Raw genomic sequence first — 20,785 nt, forward strand, 5'->3', positions numbered from 1 at the left:
TTTCTCCAAGGTTGATATCTGGAGTTGGGGCCAGCAGCCCTAACTACTTTGCCCTCGTGGTTGGCCTTGCAGTTCCTTGAGTCTCTTCCTTCTCCACTCTCTGCCTCTCTTCATCACCTGATGCCTATTTCCATAGATGAATTCATGTTCATGGTCTTTATTGTCCTATCTGTGCAGGCCTCCATTCTTGAAAATCAGTGAGTGGAAGTCTTACTACAAAGAGTGCTAAAATCAGCCCTACTGCTTCCCTTTCAGCTCTTCCACAGGCCTCAAGTTAGGCCTGGGACATCCATTGAGAGTCTCCCAAAGCATGTTTTGTCTCCCAAAGGTCTGTACAAAGACCACATCTGAAATGGAAAAGGTGCAACCAGCACTGTAAAAAAAAAAAAAAAGAAAAGAAAAAAGAAAAAAAAAATCTCTGGGTAGAAAAAGAAGTCATAACTATAGAAAGAAACTCTTTAAACTATAGAATGCTGAATTTCATCTAAAGACCCCTCATTTTTGAAGGAATCTATGGACCATGAATTAGGTTAATTTTGGACCAAAAAAGATACATGTTGCAACAGTTTCTATCTTCCCAGTCAACAGGAGACTACCATCTGGTATCCCTTACAATTAAGAGGGCAGAGGTCTTACTTTGAGATACAGGACGGTGCAGTAGGTCTAACCAAGCTGGCAATTTAGAGAGCAAAGGCACCAGGTACTCTGGATTCAAATTCTAGCCCTGCCACTTACTACCAATTGTGTGACCATGGTGGATGCATTATTTAACTTCTCTTCCACTTAGTTTTCTCATCACTAAAATGGGGATAAAAACAGGTTTCATTGTTACAAAGAGTAAGTAAACTAGTGTCTGTAAGTCTATTCATATTGACTCTGGTGTTTCAATGACTGGTGTTCCTTTCTTTCTTTCTTTCTTTCTTTCTTTCTTTCTTTCTTTCTTTCTTTCTTTCTTTCTTCTTTCTTTTTTTTCATAAATCATCTTTGTTTAAGGAATGCTCTCCATGACATTAAGTCCCCATGACAATACCCCTCTAGTGATGACAGCACACAGAAGCTCTAATGCATGGGCACAGAAGGGAAATGCTTGCAGCCCTGAGAGTAACTACCCACCAGGCTGTGCACACATTTCGAGAGTTTGCAGCTGGGTGTATGTTCTGATGCAGAGGCTCTGCGTGCACCAGCCTTGACTAGCCAGTCATGGCAAGGGTAGGTGGGGAGTGATGGAGACAGCTTTCCTGAACTATTCTGGATGTATTTTTCCCCTCCCCTCATTGAGGACATCTCAACTGGTTTTACTGAATTTCTGTTCACCATTTCACTTGTTGTACTCTGAGATTTTGTTTGGAAGCAGCTTCTCAAATTAAAATAAGAAGTCTCTTAAGTAGAGGAGATGGCAGTGACAAGCAGCGGCACTGCTGGTCAGTCAGCTGAGAGCTAGGGCACACTTAGAGTCTCAGGGGAAGAAGGGTTTCTGGAAAGTAAGAGAGAAAGAAGGCATTGAATTTCCGTAAGTGGAAAATGGACACTGATCAGTGAACTGAGAGCCTGGCTGGTCAATGCTTAAGATAATGGAAAATCTCTGAAATCTTTCAAAGATGCTCACTGATCCAAATGGAGGAAGATATGCTATTAGAAAATCTTCCTGACCTGAGTCAGACTGCATTTTAGCTCTTTCAATGCTTCATAGTGTTCACAGATGGTAAACAGATGTTAATCCTATGTCCAGAAGAACAAAAATAATCCTAACAATAGTTTTTACTTTTCAAATGTGTTTTTTCCACTTTGCTTGACTCTCACAAGCACTTATAATTCTTTCTTTTATGTTTCTAGTTATGTACCCCCCCCAACTACCCTCTGCACACATGTAAATTATTTATGGATTAGTTCAGAAAAATCAATTTTATGTAAGCTTAAGCTAGGAGTGAGGCATCTTGACTCCCCTCTCAAAATAATAAATGGACTTTCCTTCTGAATTTACCTGATTGCCTTTCTAAAAATGGCTTCTAATCTCCCCTTTTCATCTATAACCTTATTTTAAACTCTATAGTGTTAACTTCCCCAATAATCAGTTGCGGGTAACCTAGCCCATGAATTCTAAAACAGAATCACTGTTTTAGACCATGTTCTTAAGAAAATGAATCCTTGCTAAGTGCTTATGCAGAGATCTTGTTCTGAGAATGTTTCTTATAACTTGAGCTTTCCTACCCAGCACTAATGAGAAGGAAGGTTCACATTCAGCTACCAGTTCCAACCACACAGGTCCTTTGTTTTCCCACTCCAAAGATATCATGGTTACGGTTTTAGGGTAATGATTCACTTCGAAGGTTTTGATTTGTGCCATTGACACAGGAAAGAAGCAGCAATCACTGCCAAGAAACTTTGCCATGATAACTCATAAATATTTGTCGTGGAGCTAAATAAGGTCTATGAAATGCCTGTTGAATCGATGATAATGAATGAAGGAATGAATGACCAGGTTGGAGCTCCACAACGATAGTGTTTCTGTCATTTCTTTTTCAACACCTTTCCTTCTTTAACAACCATGATATCTATGCATACTCAAAGGTCTATTTTGGATCATTTTGTAGTAGGGATCAAAGCAGGTGGGTAACTGACCATCTGAGTTCAAGTTGCCCTCTGGAAGAATCAGGTTTATGGTATGATGGAAAATAACTTTTGTTTTTCAAGATCACAAGGGTAATAATATCTATCTGTATTGCCTCCTGGTACAGAAAGGGAAAGATGTAGCCCTTATGTGTCTTTTCTGAAAAAGTTCTCCAGCTCTCACGAGGACAATAGTTGAATAGTGTGCAGAAACTACAAATCGTTCCTGTTCCCCTTTATTAGCTTATCACAGTTCTCATTTAATCCTCATTTCTTCCATTTCATGCTTTCCAGATCTGAAAATCTTTCCAATAGTGGCCTTTATGCATTCTAATGACATTTAATTAGTCGCCTTTTATCCTGCCTTAGTCTCTCTCCCAAACTATATTAAAAATCAATGATTGTAACAATTCTAATGATCTGATGTGATGTTGGACAGTTCAAGTCTTGTCCAAAAATAATGAAAGAAAAAAAAAGTTAAGAACAATAAAAGGATGTGATACTCCTTGCCCTAGATTTCTTTGCTGTGTTTCCCAAACTTCCACCATAGAGATCAACAGTTGTGTGTGGTTTTTGCATTATGAAGGGCATGAGAACTGTGCTTTGGAGTTTATAGTCTAGTTGAAGATGAAAGATGATCACACTGACAAAGACAATATTCTTGATGTTTTTGCACATGGTTTTCTAACCTATACTTTTGGATTATCTTTCCCCTTCCTGCTACCCAAACTAAATGGGATGTTAGCTGCCCATGTCTGAAGTGAAAAGATGAACATGGAATGAGCAGGAGACGAGATGAATGAATGAAAGATGAGAATATATTTCCTTAGAAAAATATGCACATATACATCTTTTTGCTTTTAACATACTCTGTATTAATTTATACATATACATAGCGTAAGCAGTTCACATCATTTTGGCACTATGTATAATTCTACGGTAAGCTGTGTTGTTTCGTCAGCCCCTACTAAAATAGCACAATAATGTCTAGAATATTTAGCAATATATTATCACATTTGTACTAGAGCTGCCTCAAATACTCTGTTTTCCATGTTTGTAAACGAAAATAGGAACACCACTACATAAACACTGTGATTGGAAAAATACCTTCTTTTCAATTCCTCCCTTACATTCAGTAAAGGAGATGTAAACCACTTTAGTATCCAAAATACATTTTCACTGAAGGAATATAATTTTCTTTGGGTGCACGAAATATGTAACCAGAACAAATCAACTTTTTGTTTTTCCACAACTACATCACCTCCGAAAGGCAGTGGCATCGACATAGATGAGATTTGAGATTTGGAGGGTTTCAATGGATCTCCTCACTTAGCACAAAATCAAATGATGGTAACTCTGATGACTCTTGCAAATTCACAAATGAACTTCAGGTGCCAGTAACGAGAACTGGTTTATTTGGGGATGTTTGAAGATTTTATACTGAGGATGTAAAGAGAGACGTGGTGATATAGTATTGGGTTTTAATAAGAACCTCTACTTTTATTTGAAATGAACTGGTAGATGGTTCAACTTGTAGCAGTTACTTTTCCTCCTCCTGTTTTGCTAATAGCAGCAAACAAGAGGTCAACTACAAACTGATTTCTCATTAGCCCTACTGAATCTTCCTGGAAAAGACCGAGATCTTGTTAAGCTTTGAAGCTGGGTAGAAGGCAGTTAATGGATTTATATGGAGTCTTTTAATTACCAGTCTTAAGCAAATTTATCTTTTACTGCTAGATAGCACCCAAGGGCAAGAGGTAATCTGCTTTATAAACCTTAGAGTGATTTGCTTTATAAATCCTGGAGCTTAAGAAAGTGGAAAACTCTCTTTAAAGAGAATATTCTCTTCCACTAGAAATTATATTTTTGGCAGTTTTGTGAAAAATTTAGTGATGGATTCTTTGTGACCTCCCCTCGTATAAATGTCCGCGACTAGAGCACATTCAGCATGCAGGCCAGTTCTTCACAGCTGATGGGGCCTTTTCAGTGGACAGGACTATCCAAAGCCACACTGAGCACATGATACTAACAAACCAATTAACAAATTGGCCCATCTAATGTTTTGAGCAAATTGACTCTAAATTTCTTTTTTCATTCGAAGACAAAATTTCATTCCTGTCAAAGCCACTTGGTCTTGCAGAGGTCATATAATTTGTGTGGTTTACATTGTGTGGATGGTAAAACATCTGAGTAATATCGGAATTGATTGAAATAAAAAAATTAAAAATCAGATCCATAGCCAAATACAGAAATATTCTAATTCAAAGTCTAGAGTTAAAAAGAAAGATAGTGACCGTGATTTTAATTTTTCAAAGTTATAAATGGCTCAAGATTAACAAGGAGCACCCTGTTTCTGAACTAGGTCAATTTAATTGTGTTTTTCTTGGATACTTTGCTTGCATTACTATGACATCTGCATCTCAGTCCCGGATGAAAGATGGAGTTCACAAGGGATGCAGTGGGAGACCCCATTCCTAGACTGTCTCCCACAGCAATAGTACCAAGGATAACTTTCTCCAGGTTTACTATGGACAAATTCACTTAATAATTCTTCACAAATGATATGCTCAGCTCCTGGGAGGATGGGGATCACTTTAAACGCATGGTCGGTCTGTCTCCCAGGAAATGAAGGCTCAGTGATCACGATGCTGCATTAGCTTCACATTCAAGCGGATGACTCTTGCTCGATGATTTCCAGAGCGATGACCTCGGCACCCTCCTCGCCCAGGTTGTTGGCGGCTTCGTTCCTCGGCTCCTGATGGCAGATGTAAACCGGGATGTCCCCGGCCTCGGCGGCGGCGGCGGCGGCACTGGCCGCGGAGCGCCGGGGGTTCGGTCGCCCCCAGCGCTGGTCCCACTGGGTTTTGAACTGGGCCCACTGACGCTTCACAGTGGTTTGGACCTGGAAGAGAAAAGGGAACCTTGTTTTGGCATCAGTGTCAGAAACGACCCAAGCCACGCTCATGGACGCAGTGCTTGGGGCTTATCCGAGGGTGAAAGAGGTCGAGTCGCAATTCTGAGCCAAAGGACCTCGCAGTACGTCCGCTCCGGTGGCAGAACGTACCATTTTGGGAGAATTGGCAAATCGGAGGAACGAGATGCTTGCCTCAGCCACCACTGGCGAGGGCGTTTCCTCCTTTGAGTAAAAGTCTCTTCTTTACCTCTTTATATCCAATGATATGAAATGTGACTTGGTTTAGGCCAAATATGGTCTACATGTCATATCAGAGGAAAAGATTTTGAAAAGAGTTTTTGATCGGCTACCATCTCCAACAAGGCAGAAGCTTTCATCTAAACCTACACATTACTGGTCATGGAAAAAAAAAAAAAAAAAAGTAACCCAAAGCACAGCCCCAGGTCTTGAGATCAGGGCATCGTACTGCTGATTTTCCTTTCTTCAACTAGGCTTGAGGTGGGGGTGTGCCAGACAGAACTCTGGTTAATGGAGTGCCATGATTTTAGGAATAAAATTTCCATCCTTTCCTATGGAAAAACTTCTAATATGTAAACAAACTTACCAGAACTGCTTTCTAAATACGATAAACTCTCTATTGAACACAGGAGAAGGAGAACATGCTAACGCTGGGAAGCTCTAATTACGAAAAGGGCGATGACCACAGTGGAGGAGAACCTGTACAGACAGTAATGCTGCTTGTCTAGCTCTGCTTTCTTCAGAACTGAATTCAATTTAGTTGTTAAGTTCATCTTCCCTGCCGTCTCCCAACTTCTTGCTTTTCTCTATAGCTGAACAAGACTAAAATAATTAGTATTGCTACAATATCTGCTCTACGTGTCTGAGTTTCTGTTGCTCAGTGCATGAGACAAGCTGTTATGTAAAATCTTTGCATCAGTTTATTAATACATCTTCAGTTATTTTGCTACCAAACTTGAATATAAGATCCATCCATTAAGGGGGGCATAGGAGGGGGAATTGGGAAACAGTAGGACATGAGATAAAGCATGTAACACGTTGACTGTGAAGAGCCATGTTTGCATGAATGGAAAAGAAGGTATAAATGATAGCACAACCTATTAATGTTATAAAGCAATATGCATGATAGAAGACTGAATAATTTCTCTGGCAAATACATTTTCTGTGTATCATAGCAGGACAATTTTTCCAAATGACTATTAGTATTTGTCATATCATTTTAAATATTTTACTCAGAAAAAGGCAAAAGGGTCAGATGATTCACTGAAGACAAGAGGGTATGAAACTTGTAACTGGAGAGGTTCCTCTTCATACAGCAGAGGAGCTGTCAAGTTCAAGATGGCAAGTGGCAATCAGAGGAATTTGGTAATCTGATAATTTGGAATACTGGTAAGCTGACCATTTGGAATTACTGTGGCAACAGACTCTTGTTTTGTGTTTTTGGTTTTTTTGGAGGTGATGAGTGCATGAGTGCAGAGCAGTATCCATCTGATTTTATTTCAGAGAGACAAAGACCAATACTTTAAGTGCCATGGTCAAGCTATGTGCCATGCAGCTGAACCTTGCATTGACAAAAGATGTACAGAGGACCACGGATGGCATGAAAAGCTGTAGCTGTAGCTGGTATTTTATTGAGGGCTTACCATGTGCCATTTTCCAAGCTCTTGATTAGTATGAACTTATATAATCCTTACAACAGCCCTCTGAGAAGGCACTACTACTGTTTCCTTCACTTTACAAAGAGGGGCAAAGGTTATGCAATGTGTCCAGGGTCTGACAATTGGAAATGTGGTGGGACCACAAGGCCAGGTGAAGCCCATGACTCCTGACCATGCCGCTTGGCCACAGCATACACTGTAGAGAGCTCATCATTAAGTTTAGAACTAAATTGAGAAATGATTTGTTTCTTGTGGTCATTGCATAGGCATTAAGTGTTTACACATATGCTCCAAAGACTGTGCTGTTTGCAGTTGAGTACCAGTTTGTTTGCTATGTGGTTTTTCCCCCCCTTTTTCTTTCTTAGACTTTTCTCCTTTGTAAAAAGGAGATGATGACACTAATTCAGAGTTATGAGTAAGATTTACTGAGGTTATTGAAATCACCTAGTATGCTATGCTGGTGCATCCCTACTTTTTCTGTGATTCTCTCCCCATGCTGACTCCCCTCCAAGGATCTTCCAGTCAAGGTGGCTGGATTTGAGAGAGTCAAGTATCTCCCTTATGATAATCCAGAACCTGTAGGCTCCTATCTGGTCTAGTTCTTATTAGGGCTATTTACTGGTTGGAAATTGATTCATGGCAGTGTTTCCCTCCTATGGTTTTCTAAGCACATTAGTAGAAGAGGTACAAATAGAAGCTGTAATACAGCTAGAGAGGACAGGATGGATTGGAGGAATGGAAGAGGCAGAAATGAGGAAGAATGAAACAGTAAAAAAGAAAAGCAATTAGGACAGTTTATCTACATTAGGTGCTGAATAACTGAGCATTGACTAATTTGTTAACCCTCTGAGACATTTCTGTCTAGAGATCAAGACACAAAGAGAAGACAAAGTCTGAAAGATTAGGCCCATTTATTCTCTCTACTTGAAACACTGTGCTCCTTTACACACAGTGGCTTCCTGGACTCAGCTATTGCCATTCAAAACAGTAGTTGGGTGACATACTCCAAATGGGCTGAACTTGATCTGGGTTATTCTCTTCAGAAGGAGTTCAGTCCACACCCAAAAGTGACCTGAAATCTTGGTCTGATGGTTTTGTCCTTGAGCTACTTACCAAAAATGCCTCCATTTCAGCCACTAGGCCAGGCACACATAGAAGGGATTTGGGTCCTGTAAGAGCACTTAGACACTAGGCACAGAGCTGCTGTCAGTGGCAGAAGTGGAAGATTCCCATAATCCTACTGCTTTTGCCTGAGTTGGCCAATCCTCTGCCAAAGTGGTTTTAAGCCACTTATTGCCTTGACCTGAATTCTCCAAAAATTAACAAGCTGCTGGTCTCTCTCCACCAGCTATATTGTTTCTTTCCATCAGGCTCCTCTGCTCACACTGCTCCTCCTGACCGAAATGCCCCTCTCTCACCCTTCACTGTGGCCAAAACTTGTTTTTCAGGACTCAACTCTCTTTCCCCAGGAATCTTTTCTTGACCCCCTGATCCAGAGTCAGGAGTCTCTTTTCTATGCACTTGTTGCAGTTATGTTCATTATTGCTCTTATTACATTGAAATCCTTAAAAGCAAGAACCATGTCTTGTTCTTTTTATATTCCCAGAACATGTCATGCTGTTTGGCATATAGCAGTTAGTTATTCAACAAATACTTGTTGACTGATTGTCAACATCCATTCTAGAATGAATTCATAGCTCTTTCAGCCAAGAAAGTGATCACTAATGACCAAAATTAGTGCATTGGTATCCAGTGGTCCTAGGGTGGGGAACTGAAACCATCTAGAACAAACCTAATGGAGAAATTGAAATTTTCTTTCATGCAAACAGGAAACACTGGGTTTTGATATGAGACCTAGAATCACTGTTTTTTGAGAACCTGAATTCCTTCCTGAGGTGAAGTGTAAGCTATTGGATGTTAGATCATCTACAACTGTTACTAGGTCTTCTCTCATGCCATGGTAAGTGTTTTGGGGAACTGCTCTTGAACTCCAATGAGTTGCTACTTTTGGAAAGGATCAGAAGCAGGCACTTGTTACACTGTACGGGCAATCAGCTGGATAAGAAAGGAAGACTGTCATTGGGTAACATCATACCACCTTTCTGTTAATTTTCCACCAATAGGATCATTTCACCGGGTCTCAATCGATGCCAGGAAAGAAAGGACTGAACTTTGGGTCAAGGAACTCACTCTGCCCACATTAGCCTTGTAATCTTGGGTAGGATTGTTAACCTCTCTGAGATTCCTTTTTTTTTTTTTTGAGATTCCTTTCTTTAATACAACTCTTCTACTTCACTTTCTGTTTGAAGTATTAAATTGTGACAATATATATCAAAGTGGCATCTAAGTTTTAAAGTACCATACAGGGAGGCTACTGTTATTATTGCTATTATTGTACTGTTATTATGGCAGGATGTTGACCTCAAGTCTTCAGACTAAAATGAAACTCTTCTGTCATATTCTTTTTTTGGGGGGGTGGTGCTAAGAAAATAAAAAGACCTCTCAATGACACACATAGTTTCTGATCTCACACATTCCAAACTAGGTCTCCAAAGAGTGCTCTATGGCCCAAGCTTGCTACTTCCTGGATTTCCTTTGGATTTCTGTACAAGATATTTTTCTGTCGGGACTACCCAAGAGATGGCATGGTTTTGTTTGGGTTGTATTGTCTATTAAATGTAGGTCTTTAAATGCTTTAAATACCAGGTTTATAATCTAGGAACCATAAAATGCCCAGTTGAGGAATTAGAAATATACTGCTTCAGCATATTTTTGGAAAAGCGATATCTCCACACAAAGGGAATTGATAGTTTCCGTGGATTCAGCATCTCTCAAATACCAACACTGTCTTTATAGATAAAATTTACACAGATATTTAGAGGTATCCAAAGTACACAGTATAAGTTTAGAGTGACTTTGTAAAAGTGCCCAGCAGACCAAAAAAAAAAAAAAACAAAAAACAAAAAACAAAACAAAGCAGTCTTTGTTTTTCTTCATCTGTTCCTTCAAAATAATCCCCATTGGAGTATCTATGCATATTAATGAAGTACCCTGCCCAGCAGGAGGCCAAAGGATTTGAGGCCTATTTTATGTTTTTAATATTATTATTACAGAAATGTTCATAGTTCTATAATTGCATTCCTGAATTATAATCTATTCTTTTGTGTGGAGATGGCAATCTGCTTCAATTTGTAAACCACACATATAAGAATAGGCCCTTAGCAGGATGTAAAAGACACTTGAATAATTATAGTTTAATAGGGCAATTATCTCCTACAATACCACAGGTTGAGCTTGATGCTGCTTTGATCACAAGAATAAGGGCAATGAATCTGTTTGAAAACAAACAAACAAACAAACCAGGAAGACTTTTCATTGCTCTTGTAAAGCATCAGAAATGTTAGGAGTTTCCAATGTGATAAATATAATATACAAAGTTTTGAATTATATAGATTCATCACTCATTATAAAAGCAATTAACACAGACCACTTTACATTTTCCCTAATTATATCAATTTATTTATTGCCAACTTTAAAAATAGAGCCCTGGTCTAATGGTTTGAAGACATAATTTACACCTGGCTATATTATTAACCATCTATATAAGGTTGATATATTTGGGCCTCAGTTTCTACATTTGTGTAAAAGAAAATCAGACCGGAATCTCCATGGTTAGACTTGAATGCTTTTATCTTTGGCCTTTGTTTTCCTGAAGTTCAGTACAAGCACCAGCATTACAGCTGAATGGAAGGTGGGATTTATCTCCAGGAGTTTTGATTAAACACATACCAAGATTTTCAGATCTGCTCCCTCATACCTTCACTTGTTGATGCCATAACTCAACAGACCTGCTGCAATCTAAATGTAAGATGAAAAATTATGAGTTTTAAAAACACTAGGAAGTATGCTTTAAATGCTTTTATATGACTTTTTGAAACTGGATCCCTATTAGATACTGAAGGGGATACTTCTGAATATTATTTATAAAGTTGTTACTGATATGTTTTTCACCCTTTTGGAGCATTGTCTTTACTGGTCTTTATCTTACAGAGTTTACATGCTCTACAGTTGGAGGTAATTGGGTACTTCATGATTGTAAGATCAAGACTTTCTAATTCCCTTTTACTATCTACTCTCCTGTGTTTGTAGAAGCTTTCCTGTTCTAGAAGACAACAATTGATAAATACCATCTACAATAAGGTTAATATTTTTGAAAATATTTATTGTATTTCCTAAATAAATTCCCCTGCAACTCCCTTATTCATTAAGTCAAGGTCATTCATTGCTTGAAGAACAAATTAGATTTTGTCTAGAGTAGGTTCTCGAAGTGTGTTCTCTGATCAGCAGCAGCATCATCAGCTGGAAACCTCTTAGAAATCCAAATTTTCAGGCCCCATCCCTGTCCTACTGAATAGGAAACTCTTCTGGTAGGGGCCAAGCACTCTTGTTTTAACAAACTTTCCAGGTGATCCTGAGAAGCACCTAAGTTTGAGAATATAGGTGTAGAGCAAATTATTGCTTAGCTTTAAGTCTCAAAGCTGACATTCTTGACCCTCTAGAAAAACAACAGCTGCAAAAACCAGGTTTTATTGAATAAGAGAAAGAATTTTCTTAATAGAAAAGCTTATCTTTGCATATGAAGTGAAAACCATACTACTCTGAAAATAGGATTTTACTAAAAGCTATAGTATAGAGAACATGCAGGATATGGCATAAGGAGAGTCCCCTGCAAAGAGGAAGGAGAAGTGGTGAGTACAAAGTCCTTCCAATCCTAAGAGGAAGAGAAGAGAGAGATACAGAGACCAATGACCTTGCATCTCCCCTTCATGGTGTAAATACCTGGGGAAGTGGAGAGAAGAAAGAAGGCAGTAGTAATAGAAACACCTCAGTATAGCAAGTCTTTTTTGATTCAGAGAGTACAGGTCTAGAAATTGATAAGCCATACAAAGAAGTCACACATTTGGCTTGGAATCATAACCAACTTGGTGCCCGAGCGGTGGAGTGGGAATGGCTATGACATGGGTTAAAGAGAGATTCACAGTGTGAAGAAAGGAGGCTGACTCCCAGGCTCCTTGGGTGGCTTAGAAGAGAGAACTGGTGCATAGCATTAGCTATCTGGACATAGGGTGGGACATCTGGGTGGCTCTGCAGTTAAAACATCTGCCTTCAGCCCAGGGCATGATCCTGGAGTCCTGGAATCGAGTCCTAGGATCGGGCTCCCTGCAGGGAGCCTGCTTCTCCCTCTGCCTCTGTCTCTGTCTCTCTCTCTGTTTTTCACGGATAAATAAATAAAATCTTAAAAAAAAAAAAAGGATTGGGCGGGGGGTCGGGATCTCTGGGTGGCTCAGTGGTTTAGTGCCTGCCTTTGGCCTGGGGTATGATCCTGGAGTCCCAGGATCGAGTCCCACGTCGGGCTCCCTGCATGGAGCCTGCTTATCCCTCTGCCTGTGTCTCTGCCTCTCTCTCTCTCTCTCTCTGTTTCTCTCATGAATGAATAAAGAAAATTTTTTTTTAAAAGGATAGGGCAGGGGCCTGGTCAAGGAGGCTACACAGAAAAAAGATTTCTGGGGCCCTCAGAAGAGAGGGGAGCCACCTTGGGTTCCCAAAGGGGCTACCAGCCGCACATCTGGACAAAGGCTTTGGAACTAAATATTTTCTAGAAAGAGACTGCTGTCTCTTAGAATCTGGTGGGATGGGCTCTTTAAAGCAAGATAAGTTACAATGAAGAAAAATAGTTGCAGTTTCCATACACTCCAATCTGTTACTGTTAACTTGAGGTCCTTCTGATCATGCTCCTTTGGTCTACAAATGATTTTATCTTATCCACAATGCACGGACAATCGCAGGAAACATGAAACAGGGAGAACATGCACGGTGTTGTCGGTGCTCACTCAAGTTTTAAGCTGCGGCTTGGAAACACTCGGCATCTTTCTAGCTGTCACCATCTTTTTGAAGTCCTTTAGATACTTAATAATTTACTGAAAGGCTTTCCAGTGTTCACACTCTTGGAAGATTTGTAGGAACTATGTGATCCCTAAACATCCTCTCCTTGTGGCTTCCTGGTTCCTTCTGCTGTAATTCTCCAAATTTCTTCCCTGCTTCTAGTCTGTCCACTATGTGACCCATTTCCACAATAGGAATCACTGAAAACAAACGGATAAAAAATAAAAATGAAAACTTCATCTTCACTGTCTAACTGACATCGCGGCCTCCTAGATCTCTGCTAAAACTCAGTGTGCTGCTGGGCACAGCCCAGTCACAGCTCTGTGGCAGCTGCAGCTGCAGGAACCTCCTGCAGGTGCGAGTGCCCTGCTGGCTTACGGGGTAAGCCAGGGACTCCCAGGAGGCCCAGCAGAGAGCCACATGCCTCAGATGCATGGGGCTGTGATGTGACATTTGGCACAGTATGCAATTTCTAGCTTATTAGAAATGTCACACTTGTAGCTTCCCCCCGTAACAGAATCTTAATTAAAATGGAGATGGTTTCTTTACTTCGAAAAGCAGAGATAACATACTCAAATGAACTCGAAACATTCAATTGTTGGGAATACTTCCTGGCTTGCTTTCTGTGCCTGACACTTCAAAGACAGCCTCATGGTTAAAACACAGTAAGTGCTGAGGTATTTTTGCAAATGCATGCGGTCCTCCCATGTTTTCAAGGTACGCCCCTCCTGAAACTGATTTTTATATTAGCCCTATATAGATATTCCTTTAGGTGGAGACGTCTATTTGTGTGGCACCTGAAACAACCCAAAAGAGAGAGATACATGTTCACGGAAACGGATATGCAGACAGGATGCCCTAAGCCCTATTTATTTATTGGTGTTTGCTGATCTTAAAACAAACAAACAAAAAAACCAAAGAGACACTAACAGCTGGCAGCAGAAGGATGTCTTTTCATTTCTGTCCCAGGCCTTCAGTCTATGCCCTAGTGCTAGTGAATGCACAATGTATTTCTGCTGAATGAAGGAATGAGTTTATGGATGAATGGATGAAGGGAGGGATAAAATTATAAAGGAGGAGAATGACAGAAATCTTGCAATGCAATGTCAAGGTGGGAGATAAGTAACAGGTTATAGAACAAAATATTATAGGTGCTCACTGTTTAACTGAAGAAATAAAGAACAGAGAATCAATTGAATATCAGTTAATTCTGGTTAGAAAACCTTTTTAATTATAACAGGAAAATAAAATGTTTGTTGATGTCTTAACCAAATGTTATTTTCCTTGTTATAGAATTATTCTTAAGGGGCACCTGGGTGGCTCAATTGGTTAAGTGTCTGTCTTCAGCTCAGATTATGACCCAGGGTCCTGGGACTGAGCCCTGAGTCAGGTTCCCTGTTCAGCTCCTCCTGCCCCCACCCCGAATCCTTTTCTCTCAAATAAATAAAAAGAATTATTCTTAAGAGGAATCAATGTAAAATTATAAAAATTAACTGTACATTACAATTTATATGGTATATAACTAGAGTATGTATACTTACAAAGCTCCAGGAAGGAATCATAGATATATTATGGTGCAGTGGAAGATTTAGTTCATTTAATTAAGAATCAGGAAATTTGGATTCTAGTCCTGGTTATATAACTATGATTGTGACATTGTGCAAGTCATATGTTCTTCTGGAGTATAGATTTCTCACCTGAAAAATGAGGGATTATCAACCATGTTTCTTGAAGCCCTGGATATTCTTTGGTACAAATTTAAACAGCCCCACTTGTTTTTTTAATTCAAGTATAATTAACATGTATGTTACAAATGGTAAGATTTCATTTTTTGTGGCTGAATAATATTCCATTGTATGAATATACCAGATCTTCTTTATCCATCCATCCATTAGTGGACACACTTAGGTTGCTTCCACATCTTAGCTAGCTGCTATACACATAGGAGTGCATATATCTCTTTGAATTAGTATTTTCATTTTCTTGGGGTTAATATCTTGTAGTAGAATTACTAGATCATATGATATTTCTATTTTTAATTTTCCAAGGAGCCTCCATACTGTTTTCCATAGGGGCTGTACCAGTTTGCATTCCCAGCAACAGTAAGCAGCTCCGTTTTTATGCTTTACAGTTGGGGTCTTAGGCAAGAAGTTTCCATAAGAAGAAATGGAACTCTGGCTAAAACGCCCTGACAATACTGGCTGTATGGATCCCTAGATTTTACTGATCTAAATATTCAGATAATACATTAATTATTTGAGAATCCTTTTTGGTTCTTAACTTCAGGAGAATTTTCAAAATGTTGAATAAGTGGTATGACACCAGGGAAAGAAAGCAGTGAACCAGTTCATACTGGCTGGATATTGGCTCTGCCCTGGTGAGGAGTGGGTCTTCCAAAGAGATGATAGCATGACTTCCAGAACAGCTTTCACTGTTGCTGCTCAAGGAAATGACCAGCTTAACATGCCATCCAAGGAAATCAGAACTTAGCTGCCTGTGTGGATAACATCTGCAATTGTACCACAGAAACAATCGTCCCATTGACTGGATACGATTCAGCTTGAAATAGTGAAAAAAATACATGATCCTGCATGTCATGAAACCCTGTGAGGTCAACTGCAGAAGTAAGAGCAAATGAAGTGTGCACAGAGGCCCTTTGGGAACTGTAAAGTTTTGGCTTTGTATCAATGAGTGATGGTGTTATGTGAAATGCATGCCTACCTCATTGTTGCAGAAGCAGTAAATCACGGCGACGAAGAATCCCTAAAGAGAGGAGGAAAAAGAGAATTGAAGTTATTTTTGTGTACATTATGTTGTTTAGGAATCTATATAAATAGACAGCCTCGAGAGGAACATGTCACTATTGCAATAGCAAGTCAAGGCTCGATGAAAGACAATTACTAGTGCACTCATATTCAGTGCTTTACTATAAGAATATTCTAGTTTAAGATGGATATGGCTTCCAGCTTGGGGTCCAGTGGAGGCATTTCATACTGATAGAAACATCTGCTTCTCTGCCCTGTGTTTTCATGGCATTTATGACTATGATGATAGCAATCCAGGTTGGGAAACTGATTGGCATTGGTTATGTTGATCTCCAAAACTCCCCTTAATGAAGGGAAAATGTGGCCCTCAAAATCCTGGCGAGGGGAGGGAAAAGTCGAAAGGACAGTGAGAATAGAAGTTCTGTCCCCAGGACTCAGGACTGTGCTGTGGGTCCATCCTCGGTCAAACATTTGTCCTCAGAAAGATGTGTTCTCAAAGTTCATATTCCCTTCGTTTCCTTCCCCAGTTTTGAAATTCAAAAAAAGGTGGGAGGGGAACTGGCAGTGAGAAGGAGACCCATCCAGGTTACATCTACCTTCTAATCACAGATGAGCCTTAGAAAATGGCTCACCCTACATTAACCTGCTGAGTAAGTAGTTGAATAAATAAACCTCTGGTTTATTTACCTGGAAATGAATCAGAGAGTGCATCAGGTAATCGTATATCTTCCCAAGCATCTTGTTCGAAGGCCTCCAGGGAAAGACGACAAACTGGATCCCCAGCAGGGGCACCAGGATCAGAGTGGCCCTCACCGCCTTCAGGTACATGTGGGATTCGGCTTCCTGGGTTTCCCTCATTTTGCTCACGAGCACGCGGACGATGTTGAGCAGGAAGAAGAAATTGACCTGCAAAGACATGAGCTTATGAGGGAATCATCCAGGTGGGAATGACTTAAGGACGCCTGCTTTCCTCAGTTCCTGTTAGTCTAGTTCTGGGAGCGGATGTCACCTCTGCAGGTCAAGAGAGATGACCTGTCAGGTGGTGTAATTCTCTCAGCATTGCCAGGTGCATCCATATAACAAAAGACTTGTCAGACCTGAATTCACATTTCCTTTTTTTTTCTTTCTGTCCAAATAATAAAATATTTTTTTTCCTGTAGCGGTAAATAGATTAGGTGCAATTCTAATGAGAGCGGTTTTTTCTTTGATTTTTATGATTTTTACAAAGGAGAGTCATAAATGACACTTTTAGATCTTGCTTTCTGGTCATTTCATTACAAGGGTTATTCCTCTTAGGCAGGACTACATCACTGAAAGTGAAATGCAGACCAAAAAATGCTATCTGTAAAGTTGATGTAGTGGAGACAGATAACCCAGCCTTCTTCTTTGTAACATTTTTTAAGGGAAATAACTTCATTGAGGTATAAGGCTCATTCAGTAAAATGGAGATTTTAAGTTTATATTCAAGAAGCTTACAGAAATGTATGTGTCTCTGTAACAACCACTCCAAATAAGCAAAGAGCATTTTCATCACCCCAGAAAGTTCTCTTCTGTTCCTTTGCAGTCAACCACCCTCTCCCCTCCACCTCAAGCAACCGCTAAGTACATAGTACATACTCTTTTGTGTCTGGCTTCTTTGATTTGACATATTATCTGTGAAATTCATCCATGTTGTATATATTAGCATGTCATTCATTTTTATTGCTGAGTAGTACTCCCTTACATGGATAACACACCGTATTTGTTTATTCATTCTATTGTTGATGGAAATTGGCATGGTTGCCACAATTTGACTATTGTGAATAAATATGCTATGAATATTTGTATACAAGTCTTTGTGTGGACATATGTTTTAATTTCTCTTGAATAAGTGCCCAGGAGTAGATTGCCTGTTGACATGGCAAGCATATATTTAACTTTGTAAGAGGCTGCCAAACTGTCTTCCAAAGAGGTGGCTTCATTTTATGTTCCCTCCAGCTCTAGTTGAGAATTCCAGTTGTTCTCTACCCTTGCCAACACTTGGGATGGTCACACTTTTTAATATTAGCCATTCTGGTGCGTCCCAAACTATTTTCGGCTGTGAAGATACGTTTTGAAACCGGAGTTGTTTTTAAAATTTAATTGATGATTTATTTTTAAATGATTAGAATGATTTTTCTACCTGGAATAGAAGGAAACATTGTTGCCCAAAAAAATTCAAGAAAGGAAAGAGACCTTTAGTAATTACTAAACTCTTATGAGGTATTGGCAATATTCAAGACCCACATCAGCGGGTCCTGGTGAGGACAGTCGGGTGGTAAGTCTGTCACTGCTCTGGAGGAGAGCAAAAGAAATAGACTTTACTCTGGAGAGATTGGGGCAGTGGGAAGTCAGGCTGGATGATATACTTCAGTTGGTTGCTTACTAATGGATATTTCTTCCAAACATGAGCAGAACATGGTTTATGACTCAGATTGTTTTTATTTTTCTCATTCCTACCCACCTTTGAGGTTAGTGGGCCAAATAATGTCTAAATATTAAATGTGATAGTTGTGATGCTGGCCAGCACATAGTAAACCTTAGGTAAAAACAAAGAGCTTGGAGATAGATGCAGATGGTCATATTTTACCCTACTTTTCACTAGTCACATGATTTGGGGTGAGTTAGTTCTTGTGTTTTTGGGTCTAGTTTTCCCAGTGAGTAAAAGTAGTCCTGATGTATCTCCTTTGAAGTACTGCTGTTAGGAACAGCCTAGCAATGTATGTGAAGTGCCTGAAATACTTTTAAGTGCATGCTCAGTGGCAGGTCTGACGACAGCTCACATACCAAAAGAAGAAATGAAAGATCATTTTGTTTGGGGAAAAAAAAAAAACAACAACAGGGAAAAGGGGGCAGAAGGATTGTGTGGTTTTTCACTTTCTTTAGCAGTAACATCTTCTTACCATTCTTCAGCCCCTTGGTCTCTACCTTTAGTGAGGAGCATTTTGGTATAGCGTTGGTTAAGGAAGGCTATATTTTAGTTATGGCGGGTGTAGAAATGAACTTATGCCCCTTCCCCGACTGTATTAAATAAAAATTATTTTTTAATTTGAAGATCCTCAAATTGAATTGTTACAGATTATCTCATTATAGATTACCATTACATTAGTCTAATTTTGAAGTTATGATACATAGGCTACCCAGAGCCATCTTTACAGAGATCTTCACAAAGAGATAACACTTAATAATGGATTTAAAAGCAATTCTCAACAACAACAGCAAAATAAATAAAAAGCAATTCTCACCACCAGTGCTGCCATGACGGGGCCATGGATGATGTACAGCAAATGGGTTTCCACACTCAGCCAGCAGCTGAAAAAAAAAAGAGGGAAGGGACATAAATATAAGTGCATTTTATTTGCAAATATGTTCACTTAAAAACCACCAAAATACTTACTTGTCATTGAAGTACAGCGCCCTAGTAATCGCATGGATAGTGGTTGGCACCAGCGGGAACCCTAAAAATGTAAAAAAAACCCCAGAAATCACACCTGATTTTTTGGGCAGAAGCTGCAACTATGATTGCATTGAAAATGGTAGTTTATTTTCAAAAATAGTGGCAAGTTTTAATATCTCTGTCAAAATACTTCCCTGATTTTTACACCAACTAGTTTTGGTCAAACCAAGTAAAAATGCTCTTGATTCTGTCTGTGGTGATGATGATGATGATGATGACGACAAGACGACTATTAGTTGAGACCAGAAAGCTCTTCACTTCATGTGAACTGGACTTTAGTGGGGTCATCATGGAGGGAAGTGACCCCACATCTAATTTAATAGGGCCAGTAATGAAATGCTTGACCTGAGGGTATTTTGAGTTAGACTCTTTACCCAAAACATAATTATATTTTATTCATAGAGGTTCTAACATATCATTTGCCCACTTGGGTTTTAGAAATGGAAGTTTGTTCTCTGGATTTATTCTGAAACATACATTTTAGAATCAGACAGAAGGAGCATATGAAGATCTCACTCCCGCCTCATCATTTCATAGAGAGGAAGACGTGTTTCTTAATGTACAGAGGAGCACAGACCCTGTATCTACTAATTCCTGTGCTCGTTGCCTTGCTCTAGGCATGAAGCCTCTTTTTATGCAGTTTGTTTTCCCCTTCCTCTTCTTCCTATCCTCCAAGCTCCAAGAGCCATAACAGCCCTTCCTTTCACTGGTTAGCAAGGGTAAAAATAATCCCTTCTCGGTAGGATCCCTTTTTTTTTTTTTAAAGGGGGACTAGTTACATTCTATGTGTTTGTTGCAAAAGTCCATGAGGGGTTTTCCTTCTTTGATTTATAACAAGAGGAGAATCAGCAAGGCAAAGAATCAATCTGGAGAGGGTTGTAAAATACATGATTTTTTCTGAGAACTAAACTTCACTATTTGAAGTTGCTTCGATTTGAGAGAAGTCAACTAGTAAGTGGCTCCGTGCAGATTTGTAAGGGAACAACTACCAGAAGAAGATTCTTTTATTTTGTTGGGGAGAATTACACTGCTAGATACTTTTTTTTTCCCAGAGGGTGATGTTCATAATGTCTCTTATAATTTTTAGGATCTGTTCCAGATCCCGGAGTGGGTAATAGTATTCACAGCTGAAATGAATGGATGGAATGTACATCACCTGCAAACAAAGGTAGGTCTTAGGAAGTAGCTTTCTTGGGCTAAATCTTTTGCTGTCTCACTTTCAGACTCTTTTAAAAGCACAGGTTATGCTTTATTTCATGCGCTGTAAAATTTAGGACCTATCATACTTTTTAGGTATGAAAATAATTTCAAAAGCACAATAAAACTATTATCCAGTGGAAATTTCTTCTTCTCTGCTCCATTACATTCTTTAAAGATCCTGTGACACTATTTTTCTTGAGGAGTT

General features: G+C 39.5%; 1 protein-coding gene across 1 annotated transcript in view; it reads right to left on the reverse strand.

Annotated features, from left to right (window-relative positions):
* Positions 1-5,217: 5,217 nt before the first annotated feature.
* Positions 5,218-20,785, reverse strand: part of CALCR (calcitonin receptor) — a 150,421-nt gene continuing 134,853 nt past the window's right edge. Inside the window, exons 10-14 of the mRNA XM_041727944.1 lie at positions 19,321-19,381; positions 19,169-19,235; positions 16,593-16,811; positions 15,862-15,903; positions 5,218-5,509 (exon numbers count right to left, since the gene is read on the reverse strand). Coding sequence (XP_041583878.1) covers positions 5,273-5,509; positions 15,862-15,903; positions 16,593-16,811; positions 19,169-19,235; positions 19,321-19,381 — 626 coding nt within the window. The 3' untranslated portion in view covers positions 5,218-5,272. The remainder of the gene's footprint in view (positions 5,510-15,861; positions 15,904-16,592; positions 16,812-19,168; positions 19,236-19,320; positions 19,382-20,785) is intronic.

The sequence above is a fragment of the Vulpes lagopus genome, chromosome 13, assembly GCF_018345385.1.
Source record: "Vulpes lagopus strain Blue_001 chromosome 13, ASM1834538v1, whole genome shotgun sequence".
NCBI classification, from domain to species: domain Eukaryota; kingdom Metazoa; phylum Chordata; class Mammalia; order Carnivora; family Canidae; genus Vulpes; species Vulpes lagopus.